This window comes from Mus pahari, chromosome 20 (assembly GCF_900095145.1).
Source record: "Mus pahari chromosome 20, PAHARI_EIJ_v1.1, whole genome shotgun sequence".
Lineage (NCBI taxonomy): Eukaryota > Metazoa > Chordata > Mammalia > Rodentia > Muridae > Mus > Mus pahari.
Window position 1 is genome coordinate 17,550,462 of NC_034609.1, and position 24,040 is coordinate 17,574,501.

The 24,040-nt window shown below is 42.9% G+C and overlaps 1 protein-coding gene across 1 annotated transcript in view; it reads right to left on the reverse strand.

Moving 5' to 3' along the window:
* The window catches only part of LOC110337802 (carboxylesterase 1F-like), a 38,258-nt gene extending 25,405 nt beyond the window's left edge, over window positions 1-12,853 (reverse strand). The window contains exons 1-7 of the mRNA XM_029532744.1: window positions 12,802-12,853; window positions 8,427-8,631; window positions 7,118-7,262; window positions 4,884-5,017; window positions 3,060-3,213; window positions 1,052-1,156; window positions 246-426 (exon numbers count right to left, since the gene is read on the reverse strand). Coding sequence (XP_029388604.1) covers window positions 246-426; window positions 1,052-1,156; window positions 3,060-3,213; window positions 4,884-5,017; window positions 7,118-7,262; window positions 8,427-8,631; window positions 12,802-12,853 — 976 coding nt within the window. The remainder of the gene's footprint in view (window positions 1-245; window positions 427-1,051; window positions 1,157-3,059; window positions 3,214-4,883; window positions 5,018-7,117; window positions 7,263-8,426; window positions 8,632-12,801) is intronic.
* Window positions 12,854-24,040: the final 11,187 nt, after the last annotated feature.

Here is a 24,040-nt window from a genome sequence, read left to right on the forward strand (position 1 = left end):
GGGTGTAAATTCTTATCTTTAGAGCACCTGGAACAAGATACGCTCTCAGATTTGAGTTATTTGATATTTTTACAAGCCATTTCTTTTCCTGTTCAAGGCTTCTAACTTGAGAGTTTGTTGACAATAGAAAACCCCATCTCCTACAAGCTCTCTGTGCTCATCCCAGCCCACCACAGTGGAGGGGATCTCAATGCTATTCCATCTAATGGGTGCGACCTAAGCGTGTGCTATGATTAGACTATCACATTGGCTAAAGAACAGCGGAATAAATGAAGCTTGTGTGTAAGCCAGTAGAGGAAGTGCCCTAGAATACACACCCACCAGTTTCTCCATGATCCCTAAGAGCTCCTCCTCCTTCTTCTGGCGCATGCAGTGAACAATGGTGGCAGACGTGGTGGTCTTACAGCCAGCAGCAACAGCAATTTGCTGCAAGAGATAAGAGGCACCGGCAGATGTCAAGAGCAGCATCAGTACCTTCCACTGATGTAGACAGGTTCTACCCTAAGTGCTATTTCTGAAGACAGAAAACGTTTCCTAAAAACACTCTAGATCAATAGACTTTCCATACAGGCACAACAAAATGTTGCCTCTCTTCTTGTTTTTAACGAGTGTCATGAACCCATCTGAGACTGTTGTCTTAACTTTTAAAATACAGTGTTGCAAAAATGAATGTCATAAGGAAAGCCCTGTGCAGTGGATAAAAGGCAAGGAATCCATGATTTAACTCTCCACTTCCTCCATTNACAGGCCTTTCACCCTCTCTAGTTTCCAGCATCTGTTATATAAGAAGAGTCAATACACGTGTCATGCTTCGGAGGGCAACCTGTCTTCCCACGTAGCCCATGCATAATTGCAGAGCATCTACATAACTTGACTTGCAGGAAGAAACTTCAGAACCTACAGAATGTGGTTTAGATGGAGCCCTAGAAGTAATCTCTGTTCAGCCATTCTCACTTTGGAAATCCCTGGGGCACATAGCTNAGTCCTGTGACCAAAAGGACCCCTGGAAACTCCAGAAAAGAGTATGGTGATTTTCCAGGGTAGGACCTACCTCAGTGATTGGCCTCACATCCTTGGTATACATTCCAGGNGTGAAGGCCACACCACTCTCAGAAATGGCCCTGTGGTAGAGGTTCTTGGACAATGGGGACAATATCTGTCATGAACAGAAGAGGGGAGTTTATGTTTACAGGGGGTTCAATGTCATCCACTTACCCTCTGAATGCTCCTCTGCCCTGGTCAGTCTTGGAGACTCTGGCCATAAGACTCCACAAAAGAAACTCAGTGAAGTGGAACTAGGGTACAGAGTAAGAAACCACNGAGAACGCATATGGCAAGTGCCTATGGTGACAAGAAAAACTACTTGAAAGACATTTTGACAATTCCTAGCCACAAGTTCTGTCTGAGAATNTTTGTTATGTTGAGTTTATCCAAAAATAATGATCATGGGGAAAAAAGAAATGAGGAGTCAACTTTAGAGTAGAACAATTAATGTTCCAAGTTAACATGAAATATGGAATGAAGAGAGGGAAGAANGGGGAAGGAAGGCAGGAAATGGTGGTATCACCATGGAGGCATACAAAGACATCTACTTCATATCCTATTGTGTATAATGGAAACGATGGGAGATATCCCAAAATCCTAATATTTGAGATATTCAATAAATAATCAATTCATATCATACCATGGAACTCTGCAATTATAAGTAATATAACACTGGATGAGTGTTTAATGCCTGGGAAGATATTTATGTCACACTGAATTTTAAAGAAGAGTTTCATTGTTTAAAAAAACACAATTAGATTATAAGATTCACAAGATGCACGGAAAAATAATAAACAAACAAACAAACAAATAAATAAATAAATAATAGATGGATATATAGACAGGCATTTAGGTAAATTTGCAGAAACAATAANATAGATAGGACAAGATATCCATAGGGACAATATAAGAACCACGGGGCTATGGATGACATTATTCTCTTTAATGTTCATCTATAGTTTTTTCTTTTTTTCAATTTAAATATGTAGGTATAAAATGCAATCACTGAGTTTATGTTCTGTTTAACTCTAGTTTCATATAGCTACCAGAACTTTCTATAACATCTCCTTAACTCCCATTTTCCATAAAGGCATTTTTTACAACTCAGTTTGTATGTTTTAAACATCCATTACCCATTCTTCTCTGCCCCACCCTCATATGCCCTTCTTCTCAGTCACTTCCCACAAAAGAACCCAGCCTCCTGCTCCAGATCTGATGCCCACCCTGGTAGTTATGGGCAAACCATAAAGCTGCCTCATAGAAAATCTTTACTTCTCTCCACATTTGAGTCCCCTACCATGTAGATCTACATTGGATCCAAGCAATTACTTCTTCCATTTTGGAGTTTATCCTCAACCTTATTTCCCAACAAGGTAAGCCCCAGCCCTAGCTTAGAAGATCCTGGTAGTTGATAGTAACCCCAGGGAGGATGGGTTCATTTTCTGTAAGAGTGTGGCCCTGATGGATTGACCCAGTGAAGGCCACACTTCCACGGGTATATGGACAACATAAACTATATATGATGAGTTTAAATTTTTAAAAAGAGGACACAAAGGTAAGTGGGGAGTTGGGGGCAGGTGGATATGCAGGAGATGGGGAATGGAGAATTTGAATATCATCAAAATTCACTAAATGAAATTCTCAAAAACTAATAACAAAAGCATTACAAAGCCAAAGTCTTCTGTACAACTTGTTTCTTGAATAATCAGGTTAAAAACTTGACAAATAATGGTGGACAAAGGGAAAAAGAACTCAATTAAGTGAAGAGGCTGTCATTACTCCAAAGTAGAACTGGAGATGTCTACAGCTCTGGGGACACCAAGTAAAATTCCAAGCTTCCTGGGAACCAAATGCCACTGGTTTGGTTGTAGGCAACTGACCATTTAATGTTGTGCAGGAAGTAAACTCAGCACCAAATCCAGGTTTGAGACCAGCAGTTGGCTGGTCTCCGAGAGGTCCCATGAACAGCCACATTAGCAAGACTGGACATGAGTTGTGGTACCCAAGATACTTACAAGAATCGAGACACTGTAACCTCCTGCTGACTCTCCAAAAATGGTCACAGAGCCTGGGTCCCCTCCAAAGTTGGCAATGTTGTCCTGGACCCAGTGCAGAGCAGCCACTTGGTCCAAGTGACCCCAGTTTCCCCGACTGTGTTCATCCCCTGTGCTGCAAGAGGCATAAAAGGTACACATTGCATGGCAGGGATCTTAGGACCATGTGTGCACTGGGGGTGCGTCCTTTGCAGCTTTCTGGAATCCAGGTGAGATCAGCAACCCTGACATAGGAATCTTTCTCTGCATTAGGCTGTCACTCATTATTCTGACAACTCTGTACTAAGAATCCAGCATACATCCAACTCTGGTGTGAGGGCCACAGCCTCTCTTGAAACAAAGTTTAAAAAAAAGACAACATTCAGCTCATAGCACAGAACACAAACGGACAAATAAAATGAGAATATGGTGTCAGCCACTGGGGAAAGTAAGTCAGGTAAGGAAAGAAGCAGTGGCAGATCTGGGATGTGTTTTAGGCTTGTACCAGAGAAAACCCTCTTGACTTGGTTGCGTGTGCTAGAGTACTAAGTAAAATGAGCACCCAAGGCTTTGTAAATATCCAAAGAAGAGAAGTTCAATTAAGATGAGCAGCAGGAATAAAGGCCGTGGGGCTGGGAAACAAGAATATGTGTGTAACTTCCATGCAATGCAGGTAGAGGCGGTACTGTAAGCCTTGGCACGGCTTTTGTGCCACTGCAATTTGTGTGAGTGTTATACAAAGGTACGACATGGGTCGGACAGACATTGTTTCACTCAGTATTCTGGACACCATATGCAGCAGCTATCACGTCCAAGTTCTAAGTTTGATTAAAATGACCCTTATAACATTAACCCATCCCAAGGCTTTGCTAGGTGGAAAAGTGGATCCAGAGCAAGTAGATGGAACATATATTTTAAAGATAGACTTGCAAGAATCTGTTGCCTGCCTAGGGAAAAATGATATGAGCCTGGAGTCCAGGATGAATGCAAACCCTTGTGAGCAAATGGGTGCTTGCAACAGCAGCAGCTGTTGTACTCTGTACATGTCTCGAGAAGACCGGGAGGTAGGTAAAAGGACTACATAGGATTTAAAGGATAATTAGGGGTCACAAATTAGGTGGAGGTGTTGCTGGAATCATTTAGAGAATTTAGAGAGAGAGAGAAGGAAGCACACAGACACTGAAGTCAAGGACAGGGGGCAGAGCAGGAGTAGACACGGCAGCAGCAAGGAGGAAGACAGCAAGGCCAGGGCAAAGAACCTTCTCATTGTAGCCAGTGCTATAAGCTATATGCAGTTGGGATGAGCACTGGCAAGGGCTCAGTGAGGTTCTAGGTTGACCGCTCAGCCACATGCATATTCAATGGTTTGGATCTGCTCTTTGCCACTAGAGGCTTTGGTTCCTAATGTTCTAGGCTTATTCAGTGTTCGAATTTGTAGAAGGTGAGGTCTTTCATTGGGTGCACTGTATTTTGAAGGAGTCTGTATGCTCAATCATGCTATATCCCAAGAAAGTAAATTGTTACCAAAAGGGAAAGACTGACTTTCCATTTTCTCGGATTTCCTGATTTTCCATGTGGAGTCTATCCCACAGACTCAGTTTCTATTCTTCCATCATGATGCATTATACCTTAGGGCCTCACCCTATACCCAAGTCTGAATAATGATGCCATCTTTGTTATCCTGCCACCCCAAACAATGAACTAAATAGACCTGGTTTCCTTATTACTGAGAAACTTCGAATACGTTGCTGTAGAGCTAATCAACATAGTAGCCAATCTGCAGAGAGTAGTGTCCACAAACCCTACCTGAAGAATCCCCAGATGCTCAGACGATACTGAATGACCACCACCACCACATTTTCGTATGCAGAGAGGACCCGTCCATCAAAGGTTGATGCCCCACCCAGCTTCAGTCCACCTCCATGGATCCACACCATCACCTAGTTAGCAAGAAAAGAATCAGACTTGTTCCAGGAAATAGAATTGGGAAGGGGCTCAGAAGATCTCTGGTTTGACTTTCCTGGCCTGGCCCTGATTCAGGGCATCATGCTCAAAGTTCACCAGGGCCTAGCTGAGTTGCCAAAGTAATATTGTTTTTCATCCTCAACTTATCTGGTTGGAAGCCAAGATGTCACCTCATTCAATGTCCCCGCCTTTCTTCTGAGACCTATGTGCCAAGTCTTCCCAGGGTTCTTCTAACTGAAAGCATCACCACGTGGACAACAATGGGTGAAGGTTTTATCTCTTCCCAGCCCTCTGACATCCTGGCATGTGGTCCATTCTTACAGCTAAGTCTTTTAGCATTCATCCCTTTTACTTGTGATGTCCCTACATGCTCATCTCCAGACCGCGATTGGTACCCTCCCCTGTGCCTTTACTGCTCCACCTCTCCACCACAGTCCTCCCCATCTTGCCACTCCCAGTTTACATCCACCTTCACTTGTCAAGCCTTCAGCCATCTGCCTATTAAGAGTGTCTATACCAGGTTCTTTTCAAGGACTTGAGGCTGATTGGGGACATAATAACCTTTAATTTATGGCTTCAGGACTTAAAGAGGTCACACTTCATAGAACTGAGAGAAAATGATGTTGAAATTTTATAGGGCATTATAAGGTACTGGTAGTAAGGAGAGAGAAAGCAATCTGAGCCTGGTAAAATGATTGTGATCTATAATACAGAAACAAAGATTACCCCATTTGATTGATAGAAAAATTGAGTGACCTCTGCTGGGGATTCCACAGCTACTGACAGGTACAAGTAAGGCTTGAGCAGCCATCTGGCCCCAGCACCACAGCTGAGCTCCTAACCAGTGCAGCTCAGGGCCACAGTTCAGTGATCTGGGCCAGGAGCCAGGTGACTAGACTGTCAGTGCTTCTGTGTTCTCTGCCAGGACTCTGGTGCAGCACAACAGCCATTAAGGAATATTTACAACACGTGAGGAAAAATGAGGCCAGGAAGGCACATGATTCCTGCTCTTTCTGCAAGTAGAAGCAGATCCAGAATCTATGTCCAGACCCCATGTCTCTAGAGCCTGTGTACATAGCTGGACAGTTTCTTGCTTTCCAAACTCCATTCGCTTCTTTTTCTCCTCCCCTTGGGCTCTCTACAACCTGCATGGAGGGTTTGAGTCAAGCTCATCTTCAAGTAAAGATGAGCCAACAGGTTGGCCAATGACATGTTGAAGCTCTTACTTATCCTATGTGTCTGCCATGATCCACGAAGGCAAGACTACGCAAAACTCTTCAGGTTCTTGCCTCTTCTGACTCTAAATCTGGCTGTATGGATGCAGACTCCAAAAGAGAAGGGGGACAAATGAGTGGGGATAAGATTTGTTCCCATAGCCTCGCACAAGGCAAACATGTTTAGGATGAAATAACGGTTCTGGTGACTTCTGCTTCCTCCCACACTTCTGAGTTCTGCTCCAGATGCTCCCAGGAGACTGGGTAGATGTTCATACCCTCTTTTATTCCACTTCAAAGGTATCTTTTTTATAGTACCTTCTCCCCAGGACTCTGCCCTGTAACTGGCAGCCTACCCTACTCTGGCCTCCTCATTTCTATGAAAAACGCTGACTCATGAGGCCATCAGCATGTACCAAGGGCAATCAGGGAGGCGAAAGAGCTACATACAATACAATCAGGTGGGTGGCAAAGGATAGGAAAAGTACTTATGAGATTGCCCCAGACTCCTCCCCCTCCACACCGCTATCACGTCTCAAGTAATGCAAGAAGAAAGGCTGCACACCTCTCCTTACCAGCCCTTGCCTAAAGCACAGGCATGAAGATCAAAGACCCAAGCTCTTGTCCTGTCATTCCTTCTGTATTCTCTCCCTTTCCTACCTGAGTTTTTCTGTCTTTCTTATTTATTTATTTATTTATTTATTTATTTATTTATTTATGTTTGGTGGAAGAAAGCTCTTGGTTCCTGACTCAGACCTGGCATGTCTACCCTTGTGTCTAACTACCTTCATCTCCTTCCAGCCACACCCAAGACCCAGATGCTGTAGCAAATGGGACTAGATTGGTGGTTTCCAAACCTACCGGTAGCCTCCTGTTCTTTGAAAAGTCCGCAGGAGTGTAAATATTTAGGTACAGGCAATCTTCAGAAAATTCAAGATGGATTTTCTCTTTTCTATTGGTCATGAGGTCATTGATCACCTGTCCTTTAGCTGCATCTTGGGAGCACCTGGAAGGGAAAATCAACACCTGAGATTCCAACACATAGAAATGGGAGATGTCACCTGAGCTTCAACCTTGTACCAGGATGTTTGTGCTTGTAGATGGAGGGCTAGAACCCAGTGTCATTAGTAAGAGGGACTTTATGGGTAAGTGGTGGGAACCTGGAGCTCCCCCACCCCAACCCAGTAGAGAAGTACCTGGCATCTCTCCCTTTCCTTGAACCTTTGAGACATTTTGGGTAATGGAGAGATGTTCATAGTCTGACCTACCCAGGATATGACAATCTCCAGTGTTTGTATAGTGCTTTGCTCTTAGCTAGCCCTAGTGCAGTGGGCTGAGGGTGACCCTGATCATTCATCGGGTGGCTTTCTTCTAGTGCTTATGAGATTTCTGTGAATCCAGGAGCTATACCAAGAACTGTTTATCCTGTTGCAAGTCATGGCTGACATCTTTATGGGATGATCCCAAAGACCTGCATTCTAGTCGTTCTTCACTGACATGTTAGACGATATTGGCTCAGTACTTTTTCCTGCTCTGTGCCCAGATCTCCAGTTGCAAGTAAAGCCAGTGCTATCTTGAATGACCTCTATCAGCCTCTTATGCAAGAATAGCTGTTGGTGTCATTAACAAGAGATCACAAAGGACCAAAGTAGAATAGATTTGTGGGAGTTAGTGAGTCACTGTGGAGCCCTAGGCACAGATTTTTTTTGTTTTTTTGGTTAGTTGGTTTTGGTTTTTCGAGACAGGGTTTCTCTGTATAGCCCTGGCTGTCCTGGAACTCACTTTGTAGACCAGGATAGCCTCGAACTCAGAAATCCACCTGCCTCTGCCCCCCAAGTGCTGGGATTAAAGGCATGTGCCACCACCGCCCAGCCAGGTACAGATTTTAATTTTCCTTATATACTAATTCATTTAAGCTAATGCATAAGTAAGTTATTTAGTTACTAACACATTAGTGCCACCCACCTATCCCTAGTTCTGTTTAATACTGTCACTTTAGAGAGGTGCTGAACAGAAGACTCTAGAAAGTAATGAAAGGCCTGTAATGTTTCTAAATTACTCTTGAGGGTTCCAGAAGAACTGCTATCTGGCCAGAGGATGACTCCTTCCTGCATCACATAAAGACAAATGCTCTCAGAGAATGAGGCATGGACTCATGTCAGCAGCTTACATAGGAGGGTAGGTGGTGGCATTCTTCACGAAGCTCCAGGGCTCTGCAGGCTGTGGTGGAGCAAACCTCAGGGATCCAAGAGGGGGCTTGGCAAAGGGGATGCCCAGGAAGACGGCCACAGGCTGTGCAAATCCTTCTACGTTCATGTGTTTCCCCAGGACTTTACCATGAGCAGTGTCTACCACAGGTGGTGAAGAGAGATTTCCTAGTGGACATGGAGGAGTGATAAGATCAGACCTGGATTCCAAAGTCACGAAGGAAAAAGAACTGCTAGGATGAACAGAAACCTTTGGTTCCCCTCTTAGAAACCTCTAGAAACTCTTTTAATACTTTTGGTTGTGAGTCTAGCCTTTAATGGCTGAGTCATCTCTCCAGCTTACTAAAACAGATGCAGCGTCTACAGCCAAACATTGGACAGATCTTGGGGACTCTTATGGAAGAGTTGATGGAAGGATTGAGGGCCCCAGAAGGTATAGAAACTCTACAGGAAGATCAACAAAGTCAACTAACATGGACCCTTGGGGCTCTCAGAGACTAAAGCACCAACCAAAGAGCATGCACAGGCTGGACCTTCCTCTCCTCTGCACACGTGAACCAGATGTGCAGCTTAGTCTCCACCTGATTCCCTCAGCAACTGGAGCAGGCTGTTCCTGATGCTGTTGCCTGTCTGTGGATCCAGTTCCCCTAAGTAGGCTCCCTTGTCTGGCCTCAGAAAGGATGCACTTAGCCTGCAGAAACTCAGTGTGCCAGGGTAAGGGATATCCAGGGGAGGCCTCCACACTCACAAAGGAGAAGGGGAGGGAAGTGTGGTGGAGAGGCTGTAGGATGGGGGGACTGAGGAGGGACAGTGATCAGGATATAAAGTGAATGAATAAATTAATTAATGAAAAAAAATGGAAATCTCTAGAAACCTGTATCCATCAGGACTCTGGTGCTGAGCAATATGTTGAACTAGAGGATGAAAAAGAAGTGGCACCTTGTCTCAGGAAGGTGAGCCCTATAGGAAAACTGACATGCTAGAGTTGTAAGGAATAAGGTCCTCTGATTGGTGACATTGTGGAGGAATTGAGACGCTGAGCAGGAGGATGGATGACTATGAACAATGGAATCAAGTGGTCCAGACTGCATAAGCACCTGACTAGGAAGGATGAGCAGCCCATGGGTGGAGTTCATGGGGAGAAGATAATCCTTAGGATTAAATATATATCTGGGAAGGCACTGAATGTCTGGCTAAATGATTAGATTTTACAAGGTGGGAAAATGCATAACAATACGTTCTGGTATTGAGAACACGATGATCTAAAATACTCTGGACTCTGTGTAGGATCCTCCAAGGGGAAGAAGAAATGGAGTGATAACAATCTGACCTTTGGCTCCATTCTTGAACAGCAGACAATCTTCTCTAATTTCCCCATAGCTTCCTTGTCTATTTCTCCACCTTCTGTGGGACCAGAAAGAAGCACCCTAAGCATCAGGAGGATGTCCACATGTTCCATCACAACCAAATACTGGCATACCCTTGTTTGGTTAATAGCCTTCTTGTCAGAGCATCACATGTGATTTAAACATGTGATTTCTGTCTGCTGTTCCTAACTGTTCCCCTTTAGCTGCAGAAATTATGTCAATTCCTCCATCGAGAGAGAGAGAGAGAGAGAGAGAGAGAGAGAGAGAGAGAGAGAGAGAGCCTGGAAGACTAACAAATATGATCAGTATTATATAAATTTTTATATAGCAACAATAATAAGGTTGGTCAGAAAAATCCAGATTTTTCTTTCAGAAATAGCCTTGGAACTAGAAAGTCTTTACAGGAATCAAGATTACAAAATAGTTATCTGTGAGACATGAGCTTAGTAACCAGTTCTACAATATGAGCATTTGGTTGTTTTTATTTCTGATGCTGGATATTGTAAATAAAAGCAAGGGAACTTCTGGGGAATCACAGGTACATTTGCTCCTCAACTTATGATGTTTTGACATAATGGCATTTGATTATGATGTGTATTTTACTTTAAGATCATTAAATTATCAGATTGAGACCTCTTCCTAAATCTGAGATGAGCGTTTTAGAGAAGCTGGGGTCTCTTTGCGAAATTCCTGATTACAAGCTTGAGGCCATGTCTGGTGTTACTAGAAGTCAGTCCCCAGCTTGTGTCCTAATGTCATGGCTGTTAATTATTATTATCTGCTTAACTTTTCATTTTTAAACACACCACTGAGAAACCTGAGTATGAGGTGATCCATAGATTGAAACATGGAGTGTTGATATTATTTTCTTCCTTTGTGAATTCAAGAGTTGTTTCCTGTGCTTGGGTCCCATATATAATCAGGAAGAAACTGCTTTAAAAGATATGGAATTCCTTATGAGGAATAGGAACTTGCTCCCTGCCCTGATATGGTGCTAAGGAGGGAAATAAGGCTGCAGGTGAATCTGCAGCAACAGCTCTGTGTGGGATGGGTGCAAGGGAAAGGAAGTGAGATATCCTGATAAATGAAGCAGGGCTGTTGGGGTGTACTTCTGGCACTGCTGCTTGGGAGACTGAGGCAGGGGGGAAACCACCTTAGTTTTAGACAAGCTTGGACTATATAGCAAGTGAAAGTATAACCTGAACTGTGTAGTAAGACAAACATAAACAAACAAAAACAGCATTGCATGTGATCATCTCCAAATTGAAAGATCAGAAAGGACAGGTGGCTCTGTCCAATTGAGCTGAGGGTATGCCGTGTGAATGTGTGTGTGAATGTGTGTGTAAGAGAGAAAGAGAGAGAGAGAGAGAGAGAGAGAGAGAGAGAGAGAGAGAGAGAGAGANAGAGAGAGAGAGAGAGAGAGAGAGAGAGAGAGAGAGAGAGAGAGAGAGAGAGAGACTCTACTACAGGAGTGTAACATAAGAGAGAGAAAGAGCCAAGATCACAGAGAGATACAGCTATAGCTGAGTGAGAACACTCACCAAGAGTTCTGGCAGGAGAAGGCATGAACCATGGAAACCTTAAGAGGAGGAGGAGGAGGAAGAGGAGGAGGGGATGAAAAGAATGCTTCTGAGATGAAAGAGGGCAAAGTCTGATTACAAATGATTAGGCATGGCTGAATTAACCCTGAACTTTCAACAGGATTACCTATATCAAAGTGTGCTTGCATGCAAGGGGTGGGGGTAGGGTAAGAATATTGCCAACAGAAGCTAAGACATCATTGCACACATATGTGATGCCTACTGTATATCAGAGGTACATCCCAGTTTCTTGTACTCATAACAATAACAATCGTCTTTCTAGGTAACTATTGGTGTGTCTACTTGGAAGCATCCTGTGTGGAGTTCCTAAAGATGGAAAGAGTGTGCTGTTGCCAGGGTAACCAGCAGCAAAGGCATGTTCTGCTTCAAATCTGGGTCCTTCAGTTCCAGGCCTCTCTCAATGTCACCTGAGGCATTTAAGGGATTGATTGCTGAGTACTGGCTCTGTATTCAAGTGCTAGAGACAGCCCAGGACACGATTTGCCAGACAAACTTGGAAAAACATACCAGTTTCTGCAGGCCACTTACTAATGGTACAGGTATACATTGAAATCAATGCTATAACCACATATTTACCATGAATTTAATTCATGTGTCTGATGTTTAGGAGGCTATCATGATGCATGGGAACTGTCCCTCTCAGAGTCTATCAATTTCAGAGGCATTACCCTAAACATTTCCTTTATGATAGCATGGACTACTGGTCTACCTGTCCATCTGCCCTCATTGCCCTGAACCTGGTACCAGCCACCTAAGATGTGCCCTGTTCCCTAAAGTCCCTTGAAATGCTAACAAAAGAGGCATTTGCCACAGGCTCCCCAGCCTGAGCCTCCTCACCGATCTGTACTTCCTGTTCCCCTTACCTTAGTACTATGATTTTCTTCTTAGGGAAAATGAACAACAAAGTGGTTTGTCAATGACTATTTGGTCTTGATGTGCTAGCTTGACCATAAGGCATATTTTCTATTAATACATCCTATATTTATGTACTAATAGAAATTTTGCATGGAAGACCCACTACATGTAGAGGCATGAAGGGGCATCCTATTGCAAGTGTACCTAGAAAGCTTTAGAAATGAAACCAACTAATCCTCTACACTCCAATGAAGTAAGGAAATCAACCTGTCTTGAATCTTCTTGTGCTGGAGTTGGCTCTTTGTCCTCTGTACCTAAAGTATTCTGCAGGGTCTCAGGGGTTTTATTGTCTCTTGATCGCAGAGTGTCCTGTACCATGGTATAGGCCACTTAGAGGCAAATCCAAGTCAGGAGAGTGAGTTCTCCTGCAGAACTAAATCTGCCTTGTCTGTGCTCTATGCACAACCCTGCTACTCTTTGTGTCCCCCACAAATTTGTATTTCAAAAGTACTCACCGCAAACCACACAGGTTGCTAGAGACACCAGGAACAGAGCACTGAGGCACATCTTGCATGGACAGGCTCCCAAGTCAGTGGACCTTCTGACTCTGCTCCATAAGGAAGGGGTGTGTAAGGTCCTGCCCACATCCTGGGAACCTCCCAGGAGTTCTGCCCACAGAGCCCAATTACACAATACAGAACTACACACACACAAATCTCTTTCTCTTCCTTAGCCACAACTCTTCCAAGTTTACCCTGCTTTATCTGAACACTCATCCACCCAGAATTTGCTGTCTTATATCTAAACAATTAGTATGGGAATCTCAGATGATAGATGGTCATAAACTCAATCAACAGCTTCTTACAGAAACATTTTTCCTTGTAACACTTTCCCTTCAGAGTGCCAGGAGTTCTCAAACTCAAGCAAATACCTCCAGGCAGTGCAAAGCTTTAGTGAGGTGGGGGGGGGGGGCTTCTTATAACAGGCTGAAAAGTTTTGGAGACTTTCATGGCTCCACAATTGTTCGCCAGGGAGATCAGGGCACATCTCTCTGCTTCCCTTTTCTAGCGTTTTGGACTCTTGTGTTTGGTAACAACATTAAGCTTCAACTACCCTCTTTGGAGAAGTCTAGATTCGTTGTATAGTAATCTTTCCAAGTGGTCCTGTCTTGGGCCACATGCTACCAAGTTTGGGAGCTCACTCACTTCAGGGCAGAAATTTAGGTATAGATCTTTCTTATAATAATTGAACTCCATTTCAAAACCCTTAGCTTTTACCACCTACCTGTCCATTGATCCATGCATACTTTGAACATTAACCAGAACAAACGTGAGGTCAGGAAGAGTCTGGCATATGTGTGAAAGCTCCAAACCATGGGGCTACAGTCTAAGCGTGCACTTGGGAGAGGGTCTTTCACAAGGTGCTGTGGAAGGAAGTTGCTGAGATCCCCTTCCTAGGACCACCAAATGCCTTAGGACAGTGCTTTTGTTGACTACCACCTGGTACAGCTAGCTGGCTAAGCAAATGCCATAGCCTCACTCAAGGTAGCTGTGGGCATCACTGTGTGGTCCATGGAAACAGAGAGGATCAGCTCAGGAGAGGAAAATACAGGTTATAGATTATCACTTAGTTTAAAGATTTAGTTTCTCTGAGAGCTAAGCAGAAAGTTCCAGTCCTAGTAACATACCTACAATGCTTAAAACCATGAGCGGTACAAAACTGTCTCTACAACGATCACTTATTTCTAATATTTTAAGGGGGTAGAAATAGCCCAAATAAATGTTCATGGACTAAACAATAAGTAAATTGGTCACCTGTGCCCCTCACAGAATATTGTTTGTAAGAGCAGTTGCTGCCATAACTTGAAAATATGAAAAATAAAAGAAGCCAGTCATGAAGCTAATAGGCTTTAGGCTCCCAGTTGTGTGAAGGTTACAGAACATAAAGATGAACAATGATGGCTGGTTGCTGAGGGAAAGGAGGTGATGGGGCAATGGAGAGCTGCCAAGGCCAGGGAGCCTGCATTTGGGTTTTGCATTTGTCTGAGGAGTGATGGAAATGTGCTAAATTGGCAGCGCTGTGTAGCTCACTGCGCATCTTTTTCAATGTGCTAGAACCTGCTAGGTTATACGCTTCCTATTTATTTAAAGTTTCTATTTTTACCTATCCTTCTATTTCATTGACAAATATTTCTTGAGAACCTGCAAACTCTGACCTCAGTGTCCTGTGTGCAGGACAGTCTTGCTCAGAATAACCCAGTGATTCTCACTATGGGGGCCCCGAGGCTGAGGAGCTGGCCCTAGATCACATCACATAAGAAAAAAGATGAGGTTGAAGAAAACCTGTAGGAGTGTCAATTGTACACATGTGACTTTTCTGAGGGAGATCTTGGAAAACACCCTCCTCCTGGAATACCCTCCACCTCTCCTCATCAAAATACCCCCACAAAACCCTCTTACTGGCTTCCACTGTGTTTCCAGGCATCCAGGGAGGATGAGCACAGAGTACCCTAGGGAGAGGTCAGGGGGTCAGAAGGATGAAAGCAAGACCCATAGGATTCCAGGGAGAGACCGAGGCTGGGTGACTGAAGAAACTGGGTTGATTCTGTCAGTGTGGATTCCTTTCTGGAAAAGCACTGCTTAGCCAGGAGCCACAAGGCTCAGCCCTCTTGGCATTTAACTGGAGCTATGGGTTTATTTATAGTTAATTAAGTAAAGTGACATTGTGTGAGGGGGGGCGCGTATTGTCCCCAAACCAACATAGTGAACGTGAGCTTTCTCTGTATAGGAGTTTTTTCTACAACCAGTTGGAAATCACATCTGTGAGACTGAAAAGATAAGACAGTCACACAGTGACTGAACCTGAGTCCCCAATCTGCACCTGGATGGCAGCTGCTCTGGAGTTCCCAAATGTGGCGTGGGCTTCCTGGGACCAAGAACTTAATACACACACACACACACACACACACACACACACACACGTATGAATACATACATATACAAGCACGCACACACACACACACACACACACACACACACACACACATCATACACATATATGTTTTGGGGCAGCCACTCTTGAGAGGTACAGATATAATGCAAATATTTTTCCACAGCAGCACAGGAGACTTTATTAATTTGGTCTCTAGTCTGCAACACAGAAGCTCACTCCTACAGCTTCTTTCAGAGATCTCAGAAGGGGAATGGTAGAGTGGACGCCATCAGTGATGGAAGGTATCCTAGAACCACACAGCGCCAGTGTGCCTGTGTGAATTCTACCTTCTAAGAACTCCTACCCACCCACATTAAGATGTTTTCTGAAGTAGAACAATGCCATCCAGAGTCCTCTAGGCCTGGGGTACTTCTCAGTCATTGACTGAGTGGAGCTGGCAGTAAGTATCACATTTCCTCCTTGCTGGAGTCGTTTTGAAACACAGCCTTTGCCCCACTTTTCCTTCTGGCATTGACTAGATGCTAAGTATTAGGCCCTTCCCTCCCATCTCATTATTCATCACCATTTCCTGCAACTCTCAAAACAAACTACTATAGGGCTTATCTCAAGTTCTTTTGTAAGACAACCCACCATAGGACAAAGGGTGCATGTATTCTGCAATCTGAGATCAAATCACTATGTGTCTGCTGAAAGCTGAGTTGTGCAGGACCCACCCTCAAACTTCCTAACGTGACTGTTTTTAAACATAGGCCCTTTAAAAAATTAGACAGTAAAATAAGGCCATGATGGCGGATGCTAACCCAGTTGGACTGATGTCACCATGGCATGAATTTAGTGTATGCAACGTGATATCACTCAGCAAGTGTGCACAGAGGACTCGGCATGTATATAGAGGAGTGGGGGGAGGTGGCCACTGAAAAGAATAAAGGGCTTGAAGGAAAACTAACCATAGTGGTAACCAGAGCTTGACTGATCGGCTTCCATACACAAAAGATGTGAAGTTAATAGCTTGTATGCAGCCCTGTTTTCCACTGAGCCTGTGTCATCTTACTAAGGCAGCCCAAATAGAACAACATACAAGCACAGGCTGAGATTTTTCTCATTGGCCAGGATGTGAAAGGGCATGCCAAGTAGCACAAAGTAACTCAGTCTCAAAATCAGAAGTGAAGTCCCATGCAAGGAACTCCTATAAAGTTGTGATTCGTAATCACTCGCCCTGCCTGCTTTATCAGGGTGATGTCCCAACTGGCAGACTTTTCACAAGACAAAATGACTTGACCTTTTGCATAGTGACACTGTCAGTTCAATGGCCAAAGATAAGGAGGGAATGGCTAGGCCTTAGAAAGGTGTATAGGAGGAAACAGGAACCTAGAGAGAAGGGTTTTTTTCCACTAGGCCAGGCCAATGATGATAACCAAGCCAGCATTCCACCACCCCAGACATGCTCCTGAGATCTTCCCCAAGATCCGTGCCTTCACCTGCAGTGAAGTTTCTAGAGACCTCAGGTTTAAAAGATGTTCTTTCACACTCTGTGACAAGGTGCGGAGACCTTCGCTGAGTGTGAGGACTTAGTAAGTGAATCAGTGTGTAGGCAAGTTCTACTTTGCAAAGTTTGGTATGGGTTTACATTCCTCCTTTTCTCCAGGAAGAAAATATGGTCTTAAAGAGCAAGCACTCTGAAAAAAAGATTCTTTCCTCATCAAGCCCAGTTGGTGTTTTCCAGATATTTTGGGGGGTGGAGCCTGACCTGGTAATAATGAAAAGAGCTATGGAAGAGGAAATCAACACATTCAGATTTTTAAAAATAAAAATTTTTAAGTTTTATACATTCCTTTTTATATGGGATGATCTGTGTGGGCCTCCTAATTAAACAAAAAGACTGTTTCCAATTACAGAAGACACACACACACACACACACACACATATACACACACCTTTTTTTCCCTAGCTAACTGGCCTTTGATATCTGACAAGCAGCCCTGACACTCCATTTGTAAAGATTGTGCAATGCTTTTCTAGCAAGACATGAAAGATAAGAATAAACTATTTTCCCAGCCCTTATTGACTCGAAGAACTACCTGTACTCCAGGAAATTTGGCACACATAGGAGGCCACATGTACAACTTGCCTGTACCTGGCTGGGCATAGACTCTCTGTCTTAGGGTGAGTTTGTTTTGCAGAAATGATTGGTGACTCTTGAGTCTAACAAGTTACATACCGCTTCTCAGAGATGTTTCTGAAGTCAAATCTGCCTGTATTATTTCAGCTGAAGGTAACTCATCTACGTGTCAATGAATGGATATCATTGCCCATTGGGAACCCGCAGAAGATTCCTGTGTCTAACTATATGAACTGGAGAGAAAACAGCAAGGAACTGAGTTAAATATTAAGATATTGGCAGGCTACGTCTCTAAGGGATGCAAATTAACCCAACAAGCTTTCCTATGACCATCTATGCACTCAGCAGGTCATTGGAGACCCATATTAGAATAGGCATTAGACAACCAAACATAATGCTTGACCTACTCGTCCTGGGACAAATCTCTGATACACTGTGGATGGAGACACTATGTTGAGGGGTCCAACATCTGAGAAACCACCACGTCCCTCCCATTGCTGATCCTCACTGTCTGAAGGCTCAAGGGGAAGGTGGCTTGCTCACTCATGCGTCATCCACCACTGAGCAGCATACATAGCCTGCAATGATCAGACATCTTCCCATGTGCCCTGCCACACAAGCTGTGTTTGTGTGGTCCCCATTAATATCGAATTTACTCGCTCATTTATTTAATTATTTAGAAATCACCAAGAATCATAGGAAATACAAAAATAAGTTAAAGCTAGGAAATTACACAGGAAAGGACATTTCAAACTTTACCTGTTAACAGGCGTATCAGAAAGAAAGAAAAAAAAAAAAGACTAAAAAGTCACAACCTTGCACTAAGGCCACTGCAATATCATGGGAATAAAACTTTCCCAAGGATACCATTGTGAAACCTGAATATTTTACCTTAAAATGGGGCCAAGACAAAAGACATTCAGGTATTTGATCCTTGGAAAACATTGATAATCTTCAGGCATGGATTTTTACTTTAAAATAGCTTACATAATATTCTGATTGGCTTTTAAAATATTTGTATTTATTCTTTGAAATTTCCATTTGATCATAACATCCACCACTCTGTCCCTCCAGCCACCTCTAGAACCTCCATTCTGTCTCCCTCCCTTTTAGTCTTTCTTTTTTTATTATTAATAACACGAGTCCAGGTAGTGCTACATTTGGGCATGGGCATGGGGCCACCCTTAGGGACATGAGCAACCTATCATCAATCAATCATGTCCCCAAAGGAGAATAGCTCTCCTTCCCTCAATAGTCATAAACTCCCAGTAGCTCCTCTGTCAGGGGGTGTGGTTTCAAGGGACCCTCCCCAGTGCATGCTAGAATTGTGGCTGCCTTGATTGTGTACATGTAACCACAGCTTCTGAGAGGTAACCTGTGCAATCATTCTTACATTCTTTCTGTCCCTTCTTCCACACTTCCCTGTAGCAGCTCTGGAAGACAGCCATTGTTTTTATAGCACGTGTTTCTCTCTCTCTCTCTCTCTCTCTCTCTCTCTCTCTCTCTCTCTCTCTCTCTTTCTCTTTCCCTTCCTTTTCTCTCCCTCTCTTTCTGTCATCTCCTCTCACTCATATATTACTATACTATCTATAGTAATATATATTATTTATAGTTTTAAACTTTTTATTAACATACATTAATTATAAATAATAGTGGGATTCATTTTGGCATTTTTATATATGTGGGTATCTGTGTGTATAATGAAGCCTCCCTAAGAATTTATATGTAGTTACTGGTTTCTGGGAGACAGAATAAATAAATAAATCTAATAAAATTAATAAGAGATATAAAAGTAGCTTTTTTAAGTTCGGTAAACATTTTTATTTTGATATATTTATTCAAAAGATGACTTTCATAAGATGTGGACAAGTGGGAGAAATGGCTTGAAATAAAATAAATTTAAAGTAAGCTAATATAATGTGTCCAAAACTAAAATAATGGCAGAAATAAAAGTGAACTCATGTTATATAACACATTTGGTTTATAACACGCATGTAAAATTGAATACTGATGAACACTGAGCATTGGGTTTGATTTGGTAACTAAAGGCAGCTGCCATTTTGACCACCGTTATGAACACCAGTTAGGTGACAGGGCTTGGACTGTTTACTGCTCTCATCTCCTTGAGCTTCGGAGCACCCTCTGTATGTTGACATTCAGATCCTTGTGCAACAAGGACACATTTACACATTCTAGGGTTCTAATACTGTACTGTAAATAAGGGCTCCATCTTCCTAGGATCGATCAGGTTTGAAGACTGATTCAGTGTCAGAGAGACTTTAGTCTTTTGTTGAGTTCCAGAGAAGAATACACTCTGCTGTAAATACAATTTACATCCTGAGGGACAGCGGCTAATGGCTTACATGCCAAACACACTAGGAGTCACCTTACGACTGCTAAGGAAGATCCGTGTGTGAGAGTGAGTTGCATGATGGCATTCTGTATGGACTTCTGGATCTAGATAGAGTGACAGCAAACTTTGGGTAAGTGCTAGACTGTAATTATCACCAGTGTTGTCACAGGGTTTCCATGACAACTACCCAATTCTGCTATTATGGTGAAAGTATCCATATATGAGAAAATGAATATGGCTGTGTTTCAATAAAACTTTATATTTTTAAATACAGACACTAGTCAAGATTTGTCATATGGGCTACAATTGTCATACTTTTCTAGACTGTGGAAGACAGTGGAGGAATGACTGCTAATTTGAATCAGGTCTCTTTTTAGAAAGATGAAAATGCTAAGCATTTAGCAGCCATATTTAATATAGTATACATAATTTATATTTTTGAGATTTTCATACACCGAGTACCTTATTTATATCACTTCCACCTTTTCTTTCCCTCTTCAACTTTCCCTGTGCCCTCCAACTATGTATCTTTTAAATATACTTGCCATAAATTAGCCATTTTAAAATACACATTTTAAGTGAATTACAGTAAAATAAAACAAAGATCGTCAATACAGTTGTATATTATGCAATTCCATTTTATGCTACTATATTACGATTTAAATAAGAAGTATTCTGAATGGCTTACAACTCCAATTAAGATTTCTGTCCATGTGATAAAACACCATGACCAAAAGCAACTTGAAGAAGAAAGGATTTATTTCACCTTGCAACCTTCAGGCCCTGTGTCATTGTTAAGGAAAGTCAAGGCAGAAACTCAAGACAGGATTCTGGAGGCAGGAACTAAGGTATTAGAGGAATTCTGTTTATTTGCTTGCAATATCTGCTTTCCCACGCTATTTTCTTATACCACCCAGGAATAGCCACCAGAGTGGCACCATTTCCAGGGAGCTGGCCCCACTCACAGCAAATCTTACAGATGCATTTTCTCAGTTGAGAGTAGTTCTTCCCAAATGACCCTAGCTTGTGTCCAGTTGACATAAAACTAGCCAGCATGGATCGAGTTTGGGTTGTAAACTTCCACTTTCATTTATTTAAACTTCTGCTGTTATTCATCCTGCCCTTTATGTACCAGTGTCCCTTGAGCACTTACAGTGTGGCAGGCCCTGTGCTTGGTGCTGTGAGTGTAGAATACCAGCAATCAAAATAACCTAAGATTCGTTCTAGTTGATCTTAATGTTCAGAGTGGCCGAGGGGATTGACCCAAAGTCCAATTTCTGAGCTCTCGAGCTCCCTGTCCTAACTCACTACCGTAGACTTCTTGCTCAAAAGGCCTTGCCCTGCCAAGAGTTATGTGGCCTTAATGTACTGGCATCTAACCAGCATCATGAGATTAGGTGTTACAGTGGAGTAAGAATGGAGAAGGACAATGGGTTGTCTCCAGGCCAGGGTATGGAGGAGGCAACGCAGCTTTCTCAATGCTAGTCTTTCCCTACAGAACTGGAATCAGTGGCTCTGAGACACTAAGGAAGAAAACAGCTGGAGCCTGAATCCCTGCTCTGTGTCTGGGCAACAGAGGCTCTGTGCTCTACAGTTGCCTGTGAGTCTGAAGTAAATGCCTAGCCTTAGCCATCATACTTGTTCAGGTAATCATCTTTAAAAATATTTAGACAAACTTCAAACAATGAACAGTTCTTTCCATGGTGGTGGGAGTTGTCACTTTTGATCTCTACTATTTCCCCTTGGTTGGGTGTACAAATAACTCCCATAGATGATTTCATAGGACCCAGAACGACAATGTAAGAGTAGATGTCAGTAGCTGCCCAATGTCCTGGATCACTTGACCCCAGTGTTCTGGGATGACTTCTACCTGTCAAGAAGCTCTCTCTGTTTCAGGAATTGAAATAAAATGGAAAAATGTAATCACACTCAGGACAGGTAGTAATTCTAGGGCATGCATAGTTCTCTATGCCCTGAAATAACTCTTAAGTCAGTGAGGAGGCAACGTGATGTATAAGTATCTTAGTTTCCCTAGATTCCTACTGTACTTACTTTGAACAAACACACTGTCTTTTCTGCATTTTCTTTTGATCTTGACTCTGACCACCCAGGGAGTTAGCTGGCACCACATTTAATCCTTCATTGCATAATGACTCTTGAATCTCACAAGAACCCAAAATAAAACAAATTCTCCAGTGTCTTTTGATTTGTGCATAATCGTGATGTCAGATTTTTGGCCAAAGACTGGGAGAGAAGGGCTGATGGGTTAGAGAAGCCACAGGAAGAAGCAGGAAACCTAGGGAGGAGTATTCTCTTACCAAGATGGCTTGATAAGCCTGCCATTGTCTGGATTGGATCAATGTTGATACCATGCAGGACTGAGCAAGTAGAATCTAAGTAGGCCCCTACTACTGAAGACACACTGATGAGTCCTTCCCTAGGACAGTGTTGCCTGCTGTGGAATCTCTGGAGACCAAAATCTCAAAAAATGTTCATTACCACTCACTCTGACCTGGTGCGGTGACCTGCACTTCAGGAGACAACTACAGTATCCCAATTGGTTTTTGGAGATCTACTTGGCCAAAGACTAACCTGGGCTGAGGTCCCTCTCTTCATTTCAAAGTCCCTCCTTTCCTATTCAGAAAGAAAATTTGGTCTTCAAAAGACACCATAATAAAAAAGTGTTCCCCTACCTCTACCCATATAGGTTAATCTGGGTAGTCCTTCTAATAAGACAATAAAGCTGTTTCCAGTTAATTCCTGAGCACCAAGTCTTCCCCTCCCCCCCTTAACTATCTTGCAGGCATTTGAAACCTGGCTTCTGGTCTTGGCACCTCAGCCCATAAAACTGTATGGCATATTCTCAAGTAAACGCCAACCATCACATATAAAACACACCTTTAAAATTAAGAATGAATTATTTGCCATCCACTGTTGACTCACGGGACCACATGCAACACCACCCTATTAGGCAACTAGAAGCAGCCACACCTAGGGCTTTTCCACACTTGGCTGTAGCCCCTGGAGCAGTGCCTGACCCATGGTTGTCTACACCAGAATCCAGAGCAGGCTAACAGGTCTGTTTTTCCCATGTCACTTCGGTTGTTCACATCCTTCTGTTTATGTGTCAGCTGACTTAGATGCTTTCCCCTAAAGACTCCTTAGACTATATGATACAGTGAATAAGATCCTGGGAAGTGACCAGTTAAGACATCAAATGGGCTTTTGCTAACAAACTATGTGGGGTTTTTTGTTTGTTTTGTTTTGTTTTGTTTTTTATTGCATTTTGTCGCTGCTTTCACTGCAATAGCTAACAACCAATAACCAAGCACCATCCGAACACTTTTGCGTTGGAAGTTTCCACTGCCAGCTTAATTAAGCCCCCTGTAAACTTAGTCCCACACAAAGTCTAGGAAAACAATGTAGACAATTTCTTTGCCAAAATAAATCAAACTGCCTTCTGCTAGGCATTTCGGATGTTTTAAATGTAAAACATGACGTTATTTACAGAGGTCACACTCTATATAATTAAGCAATCAGGTTACCGCAAAAACAATCAACAATGAAAAAATAAAATAAAATAAACACCAAAACTATCATAATACTTTCAGCAAGTTTAAATTTTGGTTGTGCCCCTTTAACAGCTATCCCTTGACTGATGTCTGGCAGTTTAGTTCCCAACAGAGTCTCATGGCTGCACGAAGCCTAATGCTCCATATTCTTAAGTGCATTCTGGTTCTGCTTAGAACAACCTCTTCTCCATCTCTCCAATGTGTTGAATGTCCTTGTCACTCTATATAATAATTACAACAGCCCTATGCCTGCTATGAATGTTTTTAATCAGACTTTGTGTCACCATAACAAATACTTAAAATAAAGAATTTAGAAGACAGAACTTTTATTTTGGTTGATAAGTTTGGCATGCCCAGTTTACCATGGGAAGGCACAGCCCTGCTGAGCACCATGCACCATGGCAGTCAGGACCTTAGAGATGCCTGTGCAGGTGGGCTCTTCCTTCTTCCTGTTTTATTCCATGTGGGATGGTGCAAGCCACACTCAGGGGGAGTCATCTCCTTTGCAGACACATCCAGAAGTGTGCTGTACTAATCTTCCAGTGACTGCTCAAACAAATCAAGTTGAAAATCGATGTTAACTACTACATTTCTGGTTATTTGCCCTCTGTCAGATGAGTGGCTGGCAATGATTTTCCTTCCCTTCTGTTCATGACCTCTGCTTTTTAAAAAAAATGACACTTTTAAAATTGAAATGTAAGCCGGGAGGTGGTGGCACACGCCTTTAATCCCAGCACTTGGGAGGCAGAGGCAGGCGG